We start from the raw sequence: 20,081 nt of genomic DNA, 5'->3' as shown, positions 1-20,081 counted from the left end.
TGGCAAAAGCTTTGCTGTGCGGCTTCCTGGGACCCAGCAGTGCCAGTGCTGCGGCTGCCGGTAAGTGTGGAGATGCCGAAGCCCCCGCGGCTGAGCTCATCGCCGGAGCCAGTTGGCGTCAGGGCTGAGGTGGCTGTGGTGACTCAGCAGCACCGGTGCTGACTCAGCGGCACTGACCCCCGGGAGGCAGCCAGGATGGGGGGGGAACACACTTTAAGTTTTGGGGGAGAAAAAAGAGGTGTTTTTTTTGTACAGTGTGCTGCAAAATGGTTTTGCTGGTGCGGAGCTGGTGTCTGTGCCACCGGCATGCATTTTTCACCCTGTCCTTCTTCCTTCGGCCTTCGGAAAATGGATTTAATCTAGAGGGGTCATGTCTCCCACCTGCCGTGAGATGCGTTTCCCCATGGGGGACGGGTCGTGGTGGTGGAACCAGCTCCGGGTTTGGCAGTGACGGCGTTTTGCCTGCTCCCAGACGGGGCAGGGCCAGGCTCCCACTCATCTCCCGGCTCCTGCCCGCCAGCCATCGCGCCGCCAACTTGTCCGCACTTGCCGGGCGGGAGGGCGGCGACGCACACGGTTCTCCTCCTCCTCTGCCGAAAGGTTGGGCTGTGCGGCACGGCGGCGGCGGCAGCGGTGGCGTGAGGAGTCCCCACGTCCCAGGGAGGGGACTGCAGCATCCCCCAGGTGCGATGGGATGGGGATGGGCTGGAGGGGAGCCAAGCACCCATGGGTGCTGGGTGGCACATCCCCAACTTGCACCTGGGGGCCAGGAGGGTGCAGGGAACCCCCCACTGGCTCAAACTGGGAGGGCAAAGCCTTGAAAATTGGGGTGCGGTTTGGATAGTGCATGGGTGCAGAGCGGCTTTCCTCCTCGCTCCCCAAAAACCGGCTTTTCCCCCCTGATTTGCAAGGCAAAGCGATCGGCAGGGTGGAAATGTCCCCGGCGGGGGCGGTGGGACCGTGGGGGACGCTGGCAGTGGGGCTGTGAAATCCAGCCCAGCCCCGCGGGGGCGGCTGGGGTGGGACGGCAAACACTGCCGGGCTGGGCGAGAAGCGAGGAGAGGCCCCAGGCCTTTCTCCTGCGGCCCACACGCTTCCCCCTTCCTGCTTCCTTCCCAGATGGATCCTTTTTCCTTCCCTACCCTGTCCCCTTCTTCCTTTTGTTTCCTTTTCTCCCCATCCCCACATTCCTCTTATCCTCCTTCCCCGTCCCCTTTCTCCCCTTTTCCCCCTTTCTCCCCATTTCTCCCAATCCCCTTCTTCCCCTTCCTCACTTTCCCCTTCCTCACTTTCCCCTTCCTCACTTTCCCCTTCCTCACTTTCCCCTTCCTCACTTTCCCCTTCCTCACTTTCCCCTTCCTCACTTTCCCCTTCCTCACTTTCCCCTTCCTCACTTTCCCCTTCCTCACTTTCCCCTTCCTCACTTTCCCCTTCCTCACTTTCCCCTTCCTCACTTTCCCCTTCCTCACTTTCCCCTTCCTCACTTTCCCCTTCCCATCTCCATCCCCATCTTCCCTTTCCCCTTCCCTTTCCCCTTCCTCTACCTCTTCCTCTTCCTCTTCCCTTCCTTCTTCCCCTTTTTCCCTTTCCTCTTCCCCTTCCTCCCCTTCCTCTACCTCTTCCTCTTCCCTTTCCTCTCCCCCTTGTTCCCCTTCCTCTTCCTCTTCCCCTTCCTCCCCATCCTGCCCTTCCTTCCCCTTCCCCAGGGACAGAGCAGGCACCGCTCCCCGCCGAGCCGCCGCTCCTCACCAGCTGGTGATTTGGCTTTGCCCAGCCGGCCCCGGTGCCAATCTGGTAGCCGAGCACCAGCACGAGGGGAGCCAGCTGTGTTGGAGGAAAAAAACACTCCAAGAAACAAAAATAGCACTGCATTTGCGTTTTTTTTTTTCCCCTCTTTCTTTTCCCTTTCAAGAGCTCAGCTCCCTCCCTGCCTGGCCAGAGCCGGCAGCCCGACACGGCTCCGTGCTGTGCCAAGCCTTTCCCCCTGCCCGCGCCAACTGGCGACTTCCAGCTCGGCTCTGCGCCGCAGTGGGAACGCATGCCGTAGTGGGAACGCACGCCGTGGCTTGGCCTGCAGCAGCTTGCTTCCCAAGAGCTGCTCCGGCGGGAGCATCCACTGGGGCATTGCTCGCCTAGCCCTGGTGCTGAGCATACCAGTTCCGAACGTCCCTTCCTCGAGCATCCCTTCCCCGAACAGCCATGCTCGGAACGTCCTGACCCTGAGGATCCCTGCTCCGAGCCTCCCAACCCTGAGGATCCCTGCTCCAAGCATCTCTCTTCTGAGCATCCCTGCTCTGAACATTCCTTCCCCAAGCATCCCTGCTCCGAACATCCCGAGCATCCCTGCTCTGAACATTCCTGCTCTGAGCATCCCGACCTTCAGCATCCTCACCCTAAGCATTCCTGCCTGGAGCATCCCAATCCCAAACATCCTCACCCCGAGCCTCCCCACTTTTGAGCATCTCTTCCCTGAGCATTCCTGTATGGAGCATCCCTGACGTGGCCCCTCCAAAAGAGCAAACCTTTTTCCTAAAGGAGATGAGGAGGATGGAGATGGGAACAGTTTTTTTTCCAGGTGGAAAAAAATCCCCCATCTCCCTCGGAAGCTCCTGGCATTGCCGGGATGCCGGTGTGGGAGCTGGGACTATATCGTGTTCAACTGGTTCATTGTACCCTGGTGAGAAGGAAAAAGGGGTGAAATAATTGCCCCAGCGCCATCTGGGGAGGGGTTACGGCTACGGGGGTCCCCGAAATTGCTCCCAGGGCTGGTGTAAAGCAGAGCCGGGCTTCCTGCGGCATAAATCAGCTCGGCTCCCTCAGTACCGGCGCTATTCCGGCTTTTCTCTGGGCTAAATGAGGACAGGAGCGAGCAGCTCAGACCCAGCGCCGGGGTCAGCTGGGGCCATGGAAACAGCTTGGAAAACAAGGCGGGAGAGGCAGCCGCGGCCGCCCGTGGCGCCGGGAGGCAGCGGGGCTGTGAGCCGGCGCGGTGGGTACCCTGGGGGGGAGCCGGGGACTATCGCGGGTCCGGCTCGGCGCTCGGGTTTCCCAAATTTCCTTTATTTTCCATTTTCGGGGGCGTCAAGCATGGATTTAGGGCATCTGCGCCATTCTGCTCCTCTCCGGCATCCCCTCTGCCGGTACCCGGGGCTGGTGGCGGTGGTTTGGGACCGGGAGGGTGGGTTTGTTTCCATCTCTCGGGATCTGGCGAGGTGGTGCCCCCCAGGAGCATCAATCCCTGGGGCGGGTGTGCATGTGTATGAATTTGGCAGCATCTTCTTCCCCGGCAAAGCCCTTCGGTGGCACCGACTGGGCGGTTTGTTATTGTAGGGTCTCCCGCACTTGGGGATGCTCGGGGTTTCCCCCCGGTGGTGCCCCCCACCCTGCTGTCCTGGCGGAGGATCCCCAGGGGTTGTTGCCAGAGGAGGAAAACCACAAGCCGAGTGCCGGGGCTGGCCGGGCTCCACCGGCGCGGCGTGGGGCCGGCAGCCAAACTGCCTCCTGCCTCTTGGCCGGCCCGTGCCGCTGCCTGGCACCGGCACCCGCTGACCTCCCAAACACCCCGCTGTGCCCTCACCGCAGCCCCGGCACACGGCGGGGTGTCCCCCCCCACCGCCCAGATGCCACTGGGAAGGGCTCAGCATCCCAGCTGGTGCGGTCCAGCCTGCCCCCAATTTCCTCTGGCTCCCAAATTCTGTGCTTTTAATAAAATTGAGCATTTTTTTTTTTGCAGCGGGACGACACCAAGCGGTGTCTTCCAAGCTGCTTTGCCTGCACTGAGTTGCTCCATTCTCTGCAGTGGAGCCCTTTGGCTCCTGCCAAGGGGTTTAAAAAACCCCCAAAATATTTATACAGGGGAATTTTGGGGGCGAGCGGGTGTTTTTGGAGGACGAGGGCTGTAAAACCTGTTCCCCTGTTGGCTTTGGGGGAGGTTTAGTTCATTTTTCTTACAGCTCAGCCGGGGAGGTTGAAAGTGATAATTTGAAGTATAGATATATAGACTACAGGATATATAGACAGGATATATAGGGTTGTTGGATGTATAGGTCGCTGGATATATGGGATTGTAGAATATGTAAGTCCCTGCATTTAATGATTTGTTTGATATATAGGGTTACTGGATATATAAGGCTGCTGGATGGATTGCTGATTATATAGGATATATAGACTGCTGGCTATATAGGGTTGTTGGATGTATAGGTCTGGATATATATAGGGTTGCTAGGTATATAAGACTTGGGTGTTTAGGGTTGCTGGATATATGGGATTGCAGAATATATAAGTTTCTGGATATAACGTGTTACTGGATATATAACGTGTTACTGGATATGCAGGTTGCTGGATGTATAAGATTGCTGATTATATAGGGCTGCTGGATGTATGGGACTGCTGGATGTATAAGATTGATCATATAGGGCTGCTGGATATACAGAGCTGTTGAATATATAAGATTGCTGGCTGTATAGGGCTGCTGGAAATATAGAGTTGAATATATAGGGCTGCTGGATATATAAGCTTGTTGAATATATAAGTTTTCTGGGTATATAGGGTTGCTGGATATGTAGAGTTGAATATATAGGGCCGCTAGATATGTAGGGTTGTTGAATATATAAGATTGCTGGATACATAGGTTGCCGATTATATAGGGTTGATGGTTATGTAGGGTCGCTAGATATATAAGATTACTGATTATGCAGGTTGCTGGATATATGGGTCACTGGATCTATAGGGCAGCGGGATCTATAGGGCTGCCGGTGGGGGCTGCGGTTCCCTGCCGTAGCCGGCGGAGCTGCAGCCATCCCACCCTGCTGGCTGGCAGGGCTGGGGTCCCCCCGTGTCCCCCCGTGGGGTGTCGAGGCGCCTCTCAGGGCCTGGCCAGCGGCGGTGGGCTGCGGGGGCCGACGTGGGGCCCCCCGCGTCCGTCCGTCTGTCCCTACGTGCGCGCGGCGCTGGGGCTAATGGCTTCTCCAGCTGGTTTTGCAGGGGGCGGGGAGGGCCGGGGCGGCTGAGGCTTGAACAACTCGTTTCGTCTTTCCTCCCTGGACGGTCCCGCTGTCGCCTCCGGCTTCGCCTCCCGCCCCGCACACGTAAGTGCTGTCCGGCCAGAGCTGTACCCGAATCCGGCACCGTGCCCCCGCTGGGGCTCCCCGCCCGGCACTCACCGGGTTATAAACGGCTCCGGACTCTTCCCAGGGAGCGCAGCCCAGGCTGGAAACCCTCCAAGCCGGGCTCTGTGTGTGTGGTTATTTTTTTTTTTCACTCTCTTCCTTCTGTTTAAGACATTTAAAACGGGGGGAAAAGAAAAAAAAAAAGAGGAAAAACAGATTAAAAAAATAAATGTTTTTGTCCTCAGGGGGATTTTACCCCCGTTATAGCACCCGGAGGATGCAGAAGGGACAGTGCAGGAGCTGAGCAGCTGAGCTAACCCGAACCAAAGCACTTGGTTTTCTCTTGATTTTAATTTATTTCCCTCCCCCCTCCCTGGCTTTTATTCTTTCCCGGGGCGAATGGAAGAAGGTTTGGGCAGGCAGCGCATTTTCCGGGGAAAATGGGCCGAGGTGCGGAGGAATCAGTGCCCACAGCGGTGATGGAGGGATTTCTGCGTATGCTGCCGGAGCGAGTCGGGATGGAGCTGGCGGGGAGGGGGCTGGGGGGGAAATCGATTTTCGGGGAGAAGCCGCGAGGTCTTTCCATCTTCCAGCCTGTGGGACCAGGAACAAAAGGAGCTGGATAAGAGAGCCAGGAAAAAAATAATTATATATTTTTTATATATATATATTCCCCCCCCCCCCCCCCGCTGATTTGGGGAAGGTTGTAGCTCTCGGATTAACCCTTTAGGAGCAGCGGGGTATGCTCGCTCCTGCCTTGCCTTTGCAGGGTAAACTATTTATTTTCCTGCATCCCCAGCCTAGGTTGATAACCCAGTTTATGGGATGGAGCAGCACACAGTGCCACCCTGGCCCGGCGGCAGGTTTTTGGGGCTTCCCCTGACCTTACCCAGCAGGTTCCCCCCCCTCCCAGCCGGGAGTAAACCCTTGGGGCCAGTGTCCGCTCCCCACCCAGAGCAAAACAGGTTTCGCCTTGTTTCTCCAGGCTGGCGTCACCACCGCGACGCTGGGGATGCTTCGGGGGACGAGTGTGTCCCTCTGCGAGGACTTGGAGGGAGCTCGGGGCATTTTTCCCCCTGTGCCGCTTGGGAAAAACCCTTTTGGCTGGGGAGGAGGAGGAGGAAGATGACGGCGTAGGAAGGACGGGCGAGGCTGTTTCTTCCTTGGTTTGCAAAGGAGAGCGGAGGCGGCGTGTCGTCCCCACCCTGCCCAGGCTGCCGGCACACGGCACAAACCGGCGGCGAAGCACTTGCTCCCCAGACCTGATGGACCAGTCCCATCTCTCGCGGCTCTGTCGCTTGGCTCCGGGGATGTTGCGAAGGCACCGGAGCCCCTATAAAGCCGTGGCAGGATCAGGGTGAGCCCTGTGCTGGAGTGGGACCACGGTGATTTGCACCAGCACTGTGCTCCCCTGGGAGTTTTCACTCCTGGGGAAGGGGGAATTTTTGGGATATAATTGTGCCGGGTGTGGTTCCTCCCTGGTTTCGCTGCACTCAGCAGTGTGCTTATCTCTGGTGTAGAAAGCAGCTGTGTTCAAGTGTGCGGCTTCACTCGCCCTCTCGTCCCAAAGGATGCCCGTGGGGCTGGTGGCTGAAGGGTTAAATGCATCTCCACCACCAACAGCCGCACACTGACAGCTTGCTCATGCACTGAGCCGTAACTCGGCATCTCTCGGCTAGTCTGGGCTGCGGATCCTTCGGTGCCGGCACCGTCCGGAGGCAGGAAGCTCTGCCCACAGCCTTTGCTTTGTCATATTTTTTTCCAGCGAGCTTTGGTGTATTTTTAGCTTGCAGGAAGCTCCCCCCTGGTTATCGGCAAACTGCTAAACACGCTGCCACTGCCCAGCACCCTCAGCGCACTAAAATCCCTGCCACCAAGGGGGGAGAGAGCCACAGAGCACAGAAAGACCCCTCCCCATCCCTGGCACAACCCCTTGGGGGGTTTTAACCAGGGCGTGTGAGCCCACATGCTGCAGTGATGGGCTCCCTGGGCGCCTCGCGTCGGTGTGGATGGCTCTAATGGTTTTGGTCTCTTCTTGGCACACGGCCGGTTTTCTGGACGCCGGTGCTGTAGCTGAGCGTTGCCAGGAGCCCCGGCTAGCCGTGTTGATACAGACGCCGGGTTATTCGAGGTGAAAGCATCCCCGCGCCACCCCTGGCACCGGTGTAGCCAACTCGGCAGCTTCCTGCCGTGCCGCGGCCCTCCGGCGAAGGACGGCTGCTCCTGACTGGGATTTTTGCTTTGGGCATGGGTCCAAAAAAACCCCCCTTTTCTCCCTGTGCTGCTTCCTTTGCCGGTGCAAACCGTGTCACCGGAGCTGGGGGCGCCCTCCCTGTCCCACCCCGTTGCCTCTCGCCCTCTGTGGGCGATGGAAATCCCGAACCATCCCGTGAGCAATTTCGAAAGCGGGTAGCGGGGTGGGGACGTGGGAGGCACGGGGCTGTCGCGGTGGAAACCAGGCGCCTTTCAAGCCGAGCTGCTCCTTACGCAGCCGGGCAAAACCCGCATGGTTTTGCTGGCGGCGATTATTTTTTTCACCTGGCTCATCTGCGTCTTCATCACCCAGGTCAGAAAAAGAGATGGGAAAAAAAGAGGTGGGGAAAGGGGGATTAAAAAAAAAAGAGAGGGAGAAAATAGGGTGGGGGATGACGGCATGTGGGTCATGGTGGAGAATGCTCATGTCTCTCCTCTCTCCTTCCTCTCAGACAGGTTCGGCGGGCGATCCGGTTGATGGACCCAGCAGAAGCCAAATGGAAGAAGGGCCAATTAATTATGTCGAAGAAAGGCGGCTGAACGAGGGCAGCGGGCTCAGCTTGGTGAATGGGGGCCGGCCGGAGGCGGGGGGCACCGCGCTGATGGAGCCGAGCGGCTGGTCGCCGGGCCAGCCGCCCGCCGCTGGTAAAGCCCACTTGGAAGACGTCAGGAATCTGGTGGCCTTTTCGGCGGTGGCCGAAGCCGTTTCCTCCTACCGGCTGCCGCCCCCGGGTTCGCCGTCACTGCTGTACGAGAAGTTTGACTCGGAGATGAGCCGGGGTGGGCTGAGCGTGGTGGATGGCGTGCCGCAAGGGGAGGACCTGCATGCCCTCAAGGCTGCCCTGGCTTTGGCCAAGCACGGCGTGAAGCCCCCAAACTGCAACTGCGATGGCCCCGAGTGCCCCGACTACCTGGAATGGCTGGAGCAGAAGATCAAGACGGCTCTCAGCGAAGAGATGGCATCACCGCGGCCCCGTCCCTCCGCCGCCACCGCCAACCCCCCGCCACCCCCCCAGGAAGGTGCTATAGACCCCCAGCCGGTGCCTGAGACCGTTGAGCCGTGCCCGCCCGACGGTCTCCCCTTTTCCCAAAGCGCGTTGACCATCGCCAAGGAGAAGAACATCAGCCTGCAGACCGCCATAGCCATCGAAGCCCTGACGCAGCTCTCAGCCGCTCTCCCCCAGCCCACCGGAGATGGCCAGCCCCCCCCGCCGCCACCCCCGCCACCCCCCACCACCCCTTTTGGCCCCAGTCCCCTCACCCTGCCAGGGGCTGCGTGGCAGCGAGGGGATGAGCCCCGTTATCCGCCAGAGCCAGGAGCAGCGCCAGAGCCGTTTTTTGGCACGGCACCTCCCCGGGGTGGCTTTGCAGCGGCATGGGGGCTGGAGGCTGAGGGGGCTGCGGGGGCCGGAGACCCGATGGCGGAGCTGGAGCAGCTGCTGGGTAACGCCGACGACTACATCAAGGCAGCTTTCAAGAGACCTGAAGCAACAGCCGGCAAAGTGATGGTGCCTAAAACGGAGCCCCCCGAACGAGGGCCCAGCAAGGATGTGCCGGGTAGCCCCCGTTTGCCGCCAGCACCAACAGAGCCTGACCTGCACAAAAAGACGCAGCTGGTCCTGCAGCAGCATCTCCACCACAAGCGCAGCCTCTTCCTCGAGCAAAGCCTGGCAGCGGCGGCGGCACCCCCGGATCGGCCGAGCGGCTGGTGGGCTCCTGGTGCCCCGGCCGTGCCCCCCAAGCCCTTCGAAAAGCAGGCCAAAGAGAAAAAGAAGAAAACGCCGCCCGAAAAGCCCCCCCCGGCCAAACCGCTCCGTAAGCAAGTGCAGATCAAGAAGGCAAAGCAGAAGGACTCGCAGCCGCTCTTCCTGCCCCTCTGGCAGATAAGCCTGGAGGGGTTTCGGGCGCCCGCCGAACCCCCCGCCGAAGAGATGCAAACCGAACCGCCGCCGCCGCCGCCTGCCTTCCCGCTCCAGCCTCTTGCACTACCCCTGCCCGCCACTTGCCCCCTGCCGCCGAACCCCCTTGACGGCGGTCCCCCGGCTCCCGACTCTCAGGAAAGGGGTGCCCCCGGGGGGGGCCCCCAAATTCACCCGGTGCCGGCGGGCTCAACTGGCTCAGAGGAAACACTGGCAGCCCCCCCGCCGGCCGCCCCAACCCCCATCGTCGTGGATGACAAGCTGGAAGAGCTCATCCGGCAATTTGAAGCTGAATTCGGGGAGAATTTCAACCTGCAGCCCCCCGAGACGCCTGCCCCGCTTGCCGCCGGGGCTACCGAGCTGCTGGGGGGGCCAGTACCAGCCACGCAAGTGCCCCCCGCCGCTGCCGCCCCGGCTTCAAGCAGCACTCCCCAAGCCGGACCCAAAAGCTTTTCATTCTCGCCCGGGAAGGGGCCACTTTCAGAGCCCCCCTTCACCGCCCGGTCCCCCAAACAGATCAAAATCGAGTCTTCTGGTGCTATTACCGTGGTGTCCACCACGTGCTTTTACTCCGAGGAAAGCCAAAACCCGGACGCGGATGACGCAGAAGGGACGCCCACCAAGGATGAGGTGCCGCTGACGCCGACCCTGAGCGGCTTTTTGGAGTCACCGCTGAAATACCTGGATACGCCGACCAAAAGCCTCCTGGACACGCCAGCCAAGCGGGCACAAGCGGAATTCCCCACCTGCGACTGCGTTGGTGAGCGAGCGGCCGCACCGGGGGATTACGGGGGTGGCGGCGAGCCCCGGGGGTGGCATTTCGAGGAGGTGGATTTGTGGGGTGGGATTGCCCTGGATAAATAACAGAGTGATGCCGCAGTGCCGGCAAAGCTTTTTGGGGAGATGTGGCACTCGCACGATGAAACCGCAGTGCTGCGGAGCCCTCTTTTGCTTTCTCCTCTCTTATTTTTACGGTCTGATGGCAAATGCTGAGTGACCGTCCTGTCACCGCGGAGACGGTGCCGATGCCGACCTGGCTGTGCCGGCGTGGGTTGGAGGAGCAGCAAAACCAAAGGGCTATTGGGTTTTGCCTTCACTTAACCACTCGGCTGAATCTCATAGAGTGCCGAAACCCACCTAAAATCCAGCTCGCCTAGTTATTCCTGCTATTTGAAGCCAAATTTGCTCGTTTGGGTTATTTGCTGCCAGGATGCTGGGTTGTTTGATGGCCGATCCCACTGGGATGCATTGAAAAGGCACCAAACTCTTGGATTTGGGATTTTTTTTGTGGTTTTGTGTGGTGTGTGTTGGCACTTGTTAGACTTTGCAGCAAGTGCTAGAGATTTCCCACCCGCTCCCTGCAGGCCAGCTTCATCCGAGAGCTGGGAACTGGATCTTCCCTCCCTAAAATTTAGACCGGAGCTGCGGTCTCCCCTGGCAGGAGCAGGGTGAGGATTTGGGGCATCCAGCTGGAAAAACGAACCCCCCGCGCCACCGGGAGAGGTGGCCTCGGGCCAAACACAAGCTGCACTTTATTAGCAGGGCTTATGATTATTTATTTATTTGCTTGTAAATGGCAGCAGTAATTAGCCCAAACGGCACTGGGCGAATAAAAGGCTTTTCTGGAGCTGCTTGAACTGATCTCGGGAGTTTCGCCCTGCATTGCCAGGACAAGATTCAGGCTGTTTTTTTCCTTTTGCAGCGTGGTTCAGGGGCTGGGAGAGGGGGATTCCCCCCTCCCCCCCTCCTGCCACCTCTCTCCATTTTCTCAAGGAAAAGCTGTGAGAGAAAGCAATTAAGTAGGAGTCGGGGCTGGGGGCTTTATTAGGTGCCTATGCTGTTAGACGCTGTAATAAAATCACCCTTTGCTGCGTGTCCTGTATTGATCTCTGTCTGGACAGCTGCAGCCCAGCTGAGCCCGGCTTTCTCCTCACCCTGGCACCCGGCCAGTTAGACATGACGGGAATGAAAATCAGGGCAGTGAGAGCGGAGGGATGGAAAGAGGGATCAGACCCAGCCCTCGCGCCGTAAGCATCCCACCCGCCGGCAGTCGAGCATCCCTGCTTGCTGGGGATCGACCCTTGTGCCGCTGGGGCGGGCCCCGAGCATCCTTAGCTTCCCATGCCGGCACCTCCGTGCCCTAAAAGCCCCGAGGGGTTTGTTGCTGCTGCGGGGCTGTTGCTTGTACGGCTGTAGCCCAACATGCTTCTCCCGTAGCCCGACATCCTTCTCCTGTAGCTCCCAGCAACCTTCTGCCGTAGCCCAGCATTCTTCTCCTGTAGCCCCTGGCATCCTTCTGTCATAGCCCCAGCATCTGTCTGACGTAGCCCAGCATGTGTCTGACATTAGCCCAGCATGCATCTGACGTTAGCCCAGCATCCTTCTGACGTAGCCCCAGCATCCTTCTGCTGTAGCCCAGCATCCTTCTCTGTGGCCCAGAATCCTTCTGCTGTAGCCCCGGCATTCTTCTAGAGCCCAGCATCCCTCTGGTAGCCCCAGCATCCTTCTCCTGTAGCCCAGCATCCTTCTCCTGTAGCCCTGCATCCTTCTCTGTAGCCTAGCATCCTTTTGCCATAACCCAGCATCATTCTCTGTAGCCCAGAATCCTTTCTTGTGGCCCCGGCATTCTTCCAGAGCCCAGCATCCTCTTCTTCTGTAGCCTCGGCATCCCTCTCTGGTAGCTCCAGCATCCTTGTCCCGTAGCTCCAGCATCCTTGTCCCATAGCTCCAGCGTCCTTGTCCCATAGCCCAGCATCCTTCTGTCATAGCCCAGCATCCTTCTCCTGTAGCCCCAGCATCCCTTTCTGGTAGCCCCCAGCATCCTTCTGCTGTAGTCCTGGCATCCCTCTCTGGTGGCCCCAGCATCCTTCTCCTGTAGCTCCAGCATCCTTCTGTCATAGCCCAGCATCCTTCTGCTGTAGCCCAACATCCTTCTCCCATAGCTCCAGCATCCTTCTCCCGTAGCCCCCAGCATCCTTCAGCCTCTCCCCTGTGTGGCAGCTCCTTCCTTGCCACAGGCTCAGCCAGCTCAGGGCATCCCATGAGCGTCCCCAAATCCTCCGGACGAGCTTGAAATCAGGCAGCAGTAGTTTTCAGCCCCCAAATCATCCTGTGATGTTTTTGGCAGCATCCAGCCAGGCCAGTCCCAGTGAGCAGGGCCAGGCGGGTGCCCAGGGTGGGAGCTAGGGGGTAGCGGTGGGGTTGGGGGGTTAGAGGGGTTTGCTGCTGCCTCTAATCGCTTCTTCTCGGCAGAGCTCATCAAAATGCACCGCGCTCGAGCAGCCGACAAAAATCCCCCGTGCCGGGATGGAGCCGCAGTTGCTGCTGGGATGCTCGGAGGGGCTGCGGCCCCTTCAGGAGGTTTTTGGGTCCCTGAAGGGTGTGGGTCTGAGTACCTATTCCCTTTGTCCCCAGTGGTGCTGTAGTGCTGGGAGGAGAAAATGAAGAGGAGCCGGCAGGCTGTTTAACGAACCTCTAATTGCGGCTTCCCTTCCCCGATGCTCTCTAAAGGGAAACTCTGCTAAGGAACCTTTGGTTTTTGGTGTAAAAGTGCTCCATTTGAGGGAATTTGGGGGTCTGGCATCCTTCGGGGCAGCCGGCGGAGGTGCAAACCCGGAAATCTCTGTTCCCCCCTTCCTGCCTCTGCAGAACAAATCGTGGAGAAGGACGAGGGGCCGTATTACACCCACCTGGGCTCCGGGCCCACCGTGGCATCCATCAGGGAGCTCATGGAGGAGCGGTAAGGGCCCTCGCCCCATGCCGTCCTGTCTTGGGGGGCTGTGAGGGTGAGGGGGGGGGCTTGTAAGGGTGAGTGGGGTCTTATGAAGGTGGATGCGGTCCCATGAGGGTGAATGGTGTCCCATGAGCATGAATGGGGGGCTGATGAGGGCTAGTGCGGTCCAGTGAAGGAGAGTGGCATCCTGCGAGGGTGAGCGGAGGCTCCTGAGCGTGAGTGGGGTCTCATGAGGGTGAGTGGGGTCCAACATGGGTGAGTGGGGTCCCATGAGGTGAGTGGGGGCTTGTGAGGGGCCCATGAGGGCAAGCAGGGGGGACTCGTGAGTGTGGTGGGAACAAGCGAGGCTGACGCCTGTCCCCTGGCAGGTATGGCGAGAAGGGCAAGGCCATCCGCATCGAGAAGGTCATCTACACGGGGAAGGAGGGGAAGAGCTCCCGGGGCTGCCCCATCGCCAAGTGGGTGAGTGCCTGTGGCCCCAGCTCTCGTCCCCCCTCGGAGCCCTCCCTGGGGGGAAGCTCCTGCCTGTCCCCTCCCTGCCTGGGGACAAGGAGGTCCCCTGCCGATGGTGGCTGCAGCGGGCAGGGGTGGAATGCTCGATCTGCGGCTGGCAAGAATGAAGTGAGAGTGTCAGCCGCCCCTACGGAAACTCTACGGATGGGGCTTCCTGTCCTCAGCACCCACCAAACAGCATGTCCATGCCTGCTGCCCCTGGGATGGGTGTGTCAACCCCCTCCAGCACCCCAAAGCCCACGGGGTGGATGCAACCATGGGAGCCCCCACAGCTCTGTCCCCCCAGATCCCCACAGAGTGTTGCCAGCACCCGCTTTTGGGGGTCTCCCCCATCCCAGGAGGTGTTTGCCATTGGAGCGGTCCAACTTGGCTCCTCTGTTTACCAGGTGATCCGGAGACACAACCAAGAGGAGAAACTGCTGTGCCTGGTGCGGCACCGGGCCGGCCACCACTGCCAGAATGCCGTCATCATCATCCTGATCCTGGCCTGGGAGGGCATCCCCCGCACGCTGGGCGACACGCTGTACCAGGAGCTCACCGACACCCTCACCAAGTACGGCAACCCCACCAGCCGCCGCTGCGGCTTGAACGATGAGTAAGTCACACCGCGCCGCCGGTCTGATTTGGGGAGACGGGGTGGGAAGGGGATGTGGGGATCCCCCCTGTTTTCAGAGCTGGCATCACCACGCTGGTGGCTGACGCTCCTCTGCGGTGTCCCTCCCGCAGCCGGACCTGCGCGTGCCAAGGCAAGGACCCCAACACCTGCGGCGCTTCCTTCTCCTTCGGCTGCTCTTGGAGCATGTATTTTAATGGCTGCAAATACGCCCGGAGCAAAACTCCCCGCAAGTTCAGGCTGGTGGGGGACAATCCCAAAGAGGTGGGTGACACAGGTGGATCTCCTTTTACTCCCAGCTCTCAGTTTTGCAGGGGGAAGCCTGAAAATAGGATTCCTCGTGGTTTTTTTGATGAATTAGGGAGACGGGGGGAAAGCAAGCCAACCTGGTGAAACTAGAGGGCAGGCTCGCCTTGGTGTCCCCAAGCCAGGACTTTTGGTGTGACAGCAAGTGCTGGTACAGGGTGGCACAAATAGGACCTCTCCAGAAACCCCAAGGAAGATCTCAGAGGGCTTATGGGTCAAGCAAGCGAAAGCACAACAGACGCTGGGGCTGGAGGTTGGATGGCCAAAACCTCACCAGGAACTTAAGCCACATGCTTTGCGCGGAGAGGGACATCGTGGGAAGGGTCGGGTGCCATGTGCTGTTGCAGGGGGCTGTGCCCCCAATTGCATCCCCACTGCCGGAACCCCTGAATGACATCCTTCTCTTTTCGCTACCGCAGGAAGAGCTGCTCCGGAAAAGCTTTCAGGACTTGGCCACCGAGGTTGCTCCGCTTTACAAGAGGCTGGCGCCGCAGGCCTACCAAAACCAGGTACCGACCACTCGCTCGTCCCCTGTGGAGCACGCCAGCCCGGTGGCAGGCAGAAACAGGTGCGGGGTGGAGATTTTGGATAACTGGAGCCCTCTCCTCCTTCCGCCAGGTTACCAACGAGGACATCGCGATAGACTGCCGGCTGGGCTTGAAGGAGGGGAGGCCATTCTCGGGAGTGACGGCGTGCATGGACTTCTGCGCTCATGCTCACAAAGATCAGCATAACCTCTACAATGGCTGCACAGTGGTAAGCAGGCGGCCGGGGGGGGGCTTTTTGGGATGCTGCTTTTTGAGCCACTTGGTCCCCGCTGTCCCCAACCATCCTACCTGCGTGACTCCGGTGGCCGGTCCTCGGTGTTTGCACACCTCAAACCGTTCAGGTCTGTGGGGTGCTGAAGCCACCCCAGCTAGGCGAAAGCACAGTGCTACTGAGGACCGTGCATTGGGTTTCGTCCAACCCAAACCCCGCAGGAGGTTTCGGAATGCTGGCTGAGGCCCGGTGCAGGCTGGGGGGGATGCCAGGCTGGTGTGGCTTTGCATCGATGGGGTATAAGGAGTAGGTTTTGTCCCTGTCCTGCATGAGCCGCATCCATCAGTGTCCTGCTGACGGCTCCCTGTGCTCCCCCAGGTCTGCACACTGACGAAGGAAGACAATCGCGTGGTGGGGAAGATCCCTGAAGATGAGCAACTACACGTCCTCCCCCTCTACAAGATGTCCAGCACAGATGAGTTTGGCAGCGAGGAGAACCAAAACGCCAAGGTGGGCAGCGGGGCCATCCAGGTGCTCACATCCTTCCCCCGCGAGGTCCGCAAGCTGCCCGAGCCCGCCAAGTCCTGCCGGCAAAGACAGCTGGAAGCGAAGAAAGCCGCAGCGGAGAAGAAGAAGCTGCAGAAAGAGAAGCTGATGACGCCGGAGAAGATCAAGCAGGAAGCGCTTGAGCTCCCTACGCTCCAGCAAAACACAGGTAACGGGGGCAGAGCTGAGGTCCTGCCACCCTGAGCCGTCCGGAAAGCGCGCGAGGGGACGGGGATGTGGTTGGGGGCTTTCTCTGGCTGGTGGTGTTGAGCGCTCGGCGTGTCAGGGTGCAGGATGGCATTTTTGTGGTGCCTGGGTTTTCCCCTGTACTGCGGTGTGGTGAGGAGCTCTCACCGCAGCCCGGAGCGTGGGTGCGAATCGGTGCCAGCGCACTGGGCGATGCCAGGCGATGCTGACCTCTGCTCTCGGCCGGTGAGCCCATCACAGTGGGATTTTTGAGTCCAGCCGAGTTTTTGGGGTCCTCGCTCCCCACCGGCGACTTCCTGGGCCAGCGGGTCATGGGGGCTGTGTGTGTGCTGTGCCCGCAGGTATGACGTTGAAAAGCGGGCTGCCCCCGCAGCCGCTGAAGCCTTCCATCAAGGTGGAGCCGCAGAGCCATTACAACGCCTTCAAGTACAACGGCAACGCGGTGGTGGAGAGCTACTCGGTGCTGGGGAGCTGCCGGCCCTCCGACCCATACAGCATGAACAGTGTTTACTCTTACCATTCCTACTATGCACAGCCCAATCTGCCTTCCGTGAACGGGTTTCACTCCAAGTTCGCGCTTCCCTCCTTCGGGTATTACGGTTTTTCCAGCAACCACGTGTTCCCCTCGCAGTTTCTGAATTACGGGGCGCCCGAGAGGAGCGGGAGCAGCTGGGTGAGCAATGGCTACGAGAAGAAGCCTGACATCCCGGCGTTGCAGGAGAACCTCAACCACGCCTACGGGAATGCCGATTTCCCCGAGCCCATCCCGCAAAGCGTCCGGAGCAAAAACCATCACCAGCGCACCTACGAGCGGGCTAACCGCTATGCCAGCCAGCAGAAAGCGGCGGCGGCGGCAATGGCCGGGGTGCACAGGACTAGCTCGGGCTCAGAGGAGGCGCCGTTTGCACAGAACTGTTTCAGCAGCCGGCCCATCAAGCAGGAGCCTCCAGACCCACCGCCTGCCATCGAGCCCCTTCCCGGCGCGGCGGCCATGCCTGGCACCGGCTTAGCCCTGCCAGCCATCCCGGCACGTGGCGTGGGGCCGGAGCAGCGGTGGAGCCCCTTCAAAGCATCCCGGGCCATGTCTTCCCCCGAGAGGACTAGCACGGCTGAGGGCTCGTGGAGCGCTCTGGCGCCGGGCTCGGGCGGGCGGGAGAAGCCGAGCGCCTTCGACATGGCCGCGCGCTTGCCACTGCCGGAGAAGCAGTGGCCCAGTGTCCTGGCGGGAGAGGCGGCGACGGCGGCGCGCAGCACGGGCTTGCTGCCGAAACCGTGGAGCCCCTGCAAGCTGGGGGAGGCGGCACTGGCCGGCACGGGCACCTCGAGCCTGCTGGGACCGCTGGGTTTTGGCTCGGCCCTGCCGGGGCTGCCCAGCTTCCCCGAAGAGCCGTGGGGCTCAGTGAAGGTGGAGGAGCGGAGGACGCCGGCGCCCAGCCCGGGGCTGCCAGAGAAGCCATGGGAGGCGGCGGTGGGTGAGAAGGGGGTGGCAGGACCCCGTCGGGAGAAGCCGTGGGACCCCTTTGGCCTGGAGGAGGATCTACCAGAGAAGGCGGTGAAGGAGGAGGAGGAGGAGGAAGAGGAGGAGGAAGAGGAAGAGGAGGAGGAGTGGTCAGACAGCGAGCACAACTTCCTGGACGAGAACATCGGCGGGGTGGCCGTGGCACCTGCGCATGGCTCCATCCTCATCGAGTGCGCCCGCCGCGAGCTCCACGCCACCACCCCGCTGAAGAAACCCAACCGCTGCCACCCCACCCGCATCTCCCTGGTCTTCTACCAACACAAGAACTTGAACCAGCCCAACCACGGCCTGGCGCTGTGGGAGGCCAAGATGAAGCAGTTGGCAGAGCGGGCTCGAGCCCGGCAAGAAGAGGCGGCGCGCCTGGGTCTCCCGCCGGACGCCAAAGCCTTCGCCAAGAAACGCAAGTGGGGCGGCGCGTTGGCGAGCGAGGCGCCCAGCAAGGAGAGGAGGGACTCGGTCCCCACGCGGCAGGCGGTGGCCATCCCCACCAACTCCGCCATCACTGTGTCCTCCTATGCCTACACCAAGGTGACGGGCCCCTACAGCCGCTGGATCTGAGACGGAGGCAACCGGCCGCGGCCCCATCTTACCTCAACCCTCGGCAGCGCTGGAGCTCGGCGTTGCTTCGTGGTGCTTTCTCCTCGGGCGTGGGGGAGAAGAAAAAAAAAAAGAAAAAGAAAAAGAGACAAAAACGAAGCAAAACACAACAAGAAAAAAAAAAAACCAACCCAACCCACAGAAAGCGAACCCAACACGCACGCTAGGAAATAGCGGAGCCGGCGCAGGCACACGCCGTCGGAGAGCTGTGCTTGGCGAGGAGTTGGCAAACAAAAGCAAAACTCGATAGAAAGAAAAAAAAAATCAAAAAGGAAAAAGAGGAACGATGCTGTTTGATGCTTTTCGGTAATCTCATATTTATATCTCCGCGTTTTTTTAATCTAGCCTCGTGCGCCGCGCGAATGGAGGGAGAAGTTTATAGCGTCCTTTCGCAAAGGAGAGGTTTTTAATTCCACTTAAAAATGCCTATTTATTGGATTTTATTTTATTTTATTTTTTAACTCCGGCAACAACGACAAAGCCGATCTTCGAAAAAGAAGCCAACATCAAAAAAAAACCCCAAACCCTGAACGCAAATAATAAACAATCCGAACACCGAACCAGCTTAAAGGCAAGAGGTGACTCCCTCCAGCTCCGACGTGTGGGGGCAGGTGGGAGCGTATGCTTTACCGTCAGCCACACACGCTGAACATCTGATTTTTTTTTCCTCAAGGACCTAAAAATCCCTATTTTGCAACTTGAGGAGTCCTTTCTTACAGCAACAGGAGACCCGCTCAGAAATGGGACGTCCCGGGATGGGCACATCTTCACTCGGCTCCTCGCCGCCGGCGGGATCGGCTCCGCCGGATTGGAGTGAGCCGGCGTCTTCCCTGACGCCGGAGACCTCAGGACACGTCCGGGCTGGGGACTGCCGCTGCTGGGGTGCCGCGCTCGGGCTCAGACTTGGGGGCTCCTTTGCCAGCGGCCCAGGAGAGAGCGATGGCAGCAGCGGCGGCATCTCTGAAGGAGCCGACAGGACAAAAACAGAAAGAAAAAAAAATAAAAAATATACAAAAACAGGAAAAAAAAACCACAAACCAACCCCAAACTGTGAATAGCTAGTGTTGCTCTCTGTACATCACTGTTGCTAACGTCTGGTGCTTTCCGTCTCCGGGGGACTTGCTCCGTGCGATCGGCTCTGGGAAGAGCAAATCTCAAGACGGCTGGCCAAAACCCCCGTTGGCGCCGGCGAGCCGGTGCAGCGGCGAGCGCCGCCGGGGCTCGGTGCTTTTTCTCTCCCCGGGTGCCATCCCTCCTTCCTATGGATCGCCGTTCTTCCCGCAAAAAGAAAAAAAACAAAACAAAACAAAACAAACCACAAAACCACACAAAAAAACCCAACAAATAACCCAACGATGACGACAACCGCGTGGTGCTTTTCGAACAATCTCAGTCGAGACTTTCCGCTCGTCGCCGATGCCGTGCCAGGATGGACGGACGGGCGGACGAACGGGCGAGCTTTCCCGCGGCTCGCCGGGAGGGCGGCGTGGCCGAATCCGGGTGCCGGCGTCCCCGGGGTCGTCGCTTTTGCACTTTCAGGTGCCTTTTGGAGAGCCAGCGAGCCAGAGCCGACGCCGTCACCGTGCAGAAATCACCTTGTGTTTACTGTCACCCTCCTTCCTCGCGCACTGGCACAGATCAGCAGCATCTCGGGACAACAGCCTGAACATTTACGTGGTCTGATTTTAAACCTGTAAATAGGGAAAGAATTTTTTTAAAAGCACTTTCACCTAGATTTAAAAAACGAAAGCGAAACTTAAGAAAAACAAACAACTCCCCTCTTTCCTCTCTTCCCTCTCACCCCTCTCCCCCCCAACAACTTGAAAGCAGTATGTTTTAAACAAGATTATTGTGGGAGAACTGTAAATACTGGCAGAATATTTAACATGCTTTGTCCGTCCTTCATAATTAATTTTTTTTTTTTTTTAAAAACCGTAATCCGTAAAGTCGCGTATATTTGACAAGGAAACTCAACGAGCTATTACCGCTTTTCTTACAAATACCCAAT

The 20,081-nt window shown here is 59.2% G+C and overlaps 1 protein-coding gene across 1 annotated transcript; it reads left to right on the top strand.

The window, feature by feature from the left end:
* Positions 1 to 7,614: 7,614 nt before the first annotated feature.
* Positions 7,615 to 19,941, top strand: TET3 (tet methylcytosine dioxygenase 3; the record flags this gene model as incomplete). The annotated part of the gene is made up of 10 exons (XM_082495850.1): positions 7,615 to 7,674; positions 7,814 to 10,040; positions 12,929 to 13,019; positions 13,382 to 13,475; positions 13,913 to 14,121; positions 14,253 to 14,403; positions 14,865 to 14,954; positions 15,064 to 15,201; positions 15,583 to 15,919; positions 16,299 to 19,941. The coding sequence occupies 10 exons, from the start codon at positions 7,615 to 7,617 to the stop codon at positions 18,032 to 18,034; spliced, it is 5,133 nt and encodes a 1,710-aa protein (XP_082351976.1). The 3' UTR covers positions 18,035 to 19,941.
* Between the last annotated feature and the right edge of the window lie 140 nt (positions 19,942 to 20,081).

This window comes from Vanellus vanellus (assembly GCF_965231255.1).
Source record: "Vanellus vanellus genome assembly, chromosome: 26".
Taxonomy (NCBI): domain Eukaryota; kingdom Metazoa; phylum Chordata; class Aves; order Charadriiformes; family Charadriidae; genus Vanellus; species Vanellus vanellus.
This window is presented reverse-complemented; position numbering and strand designations above follow the sequence as displayed.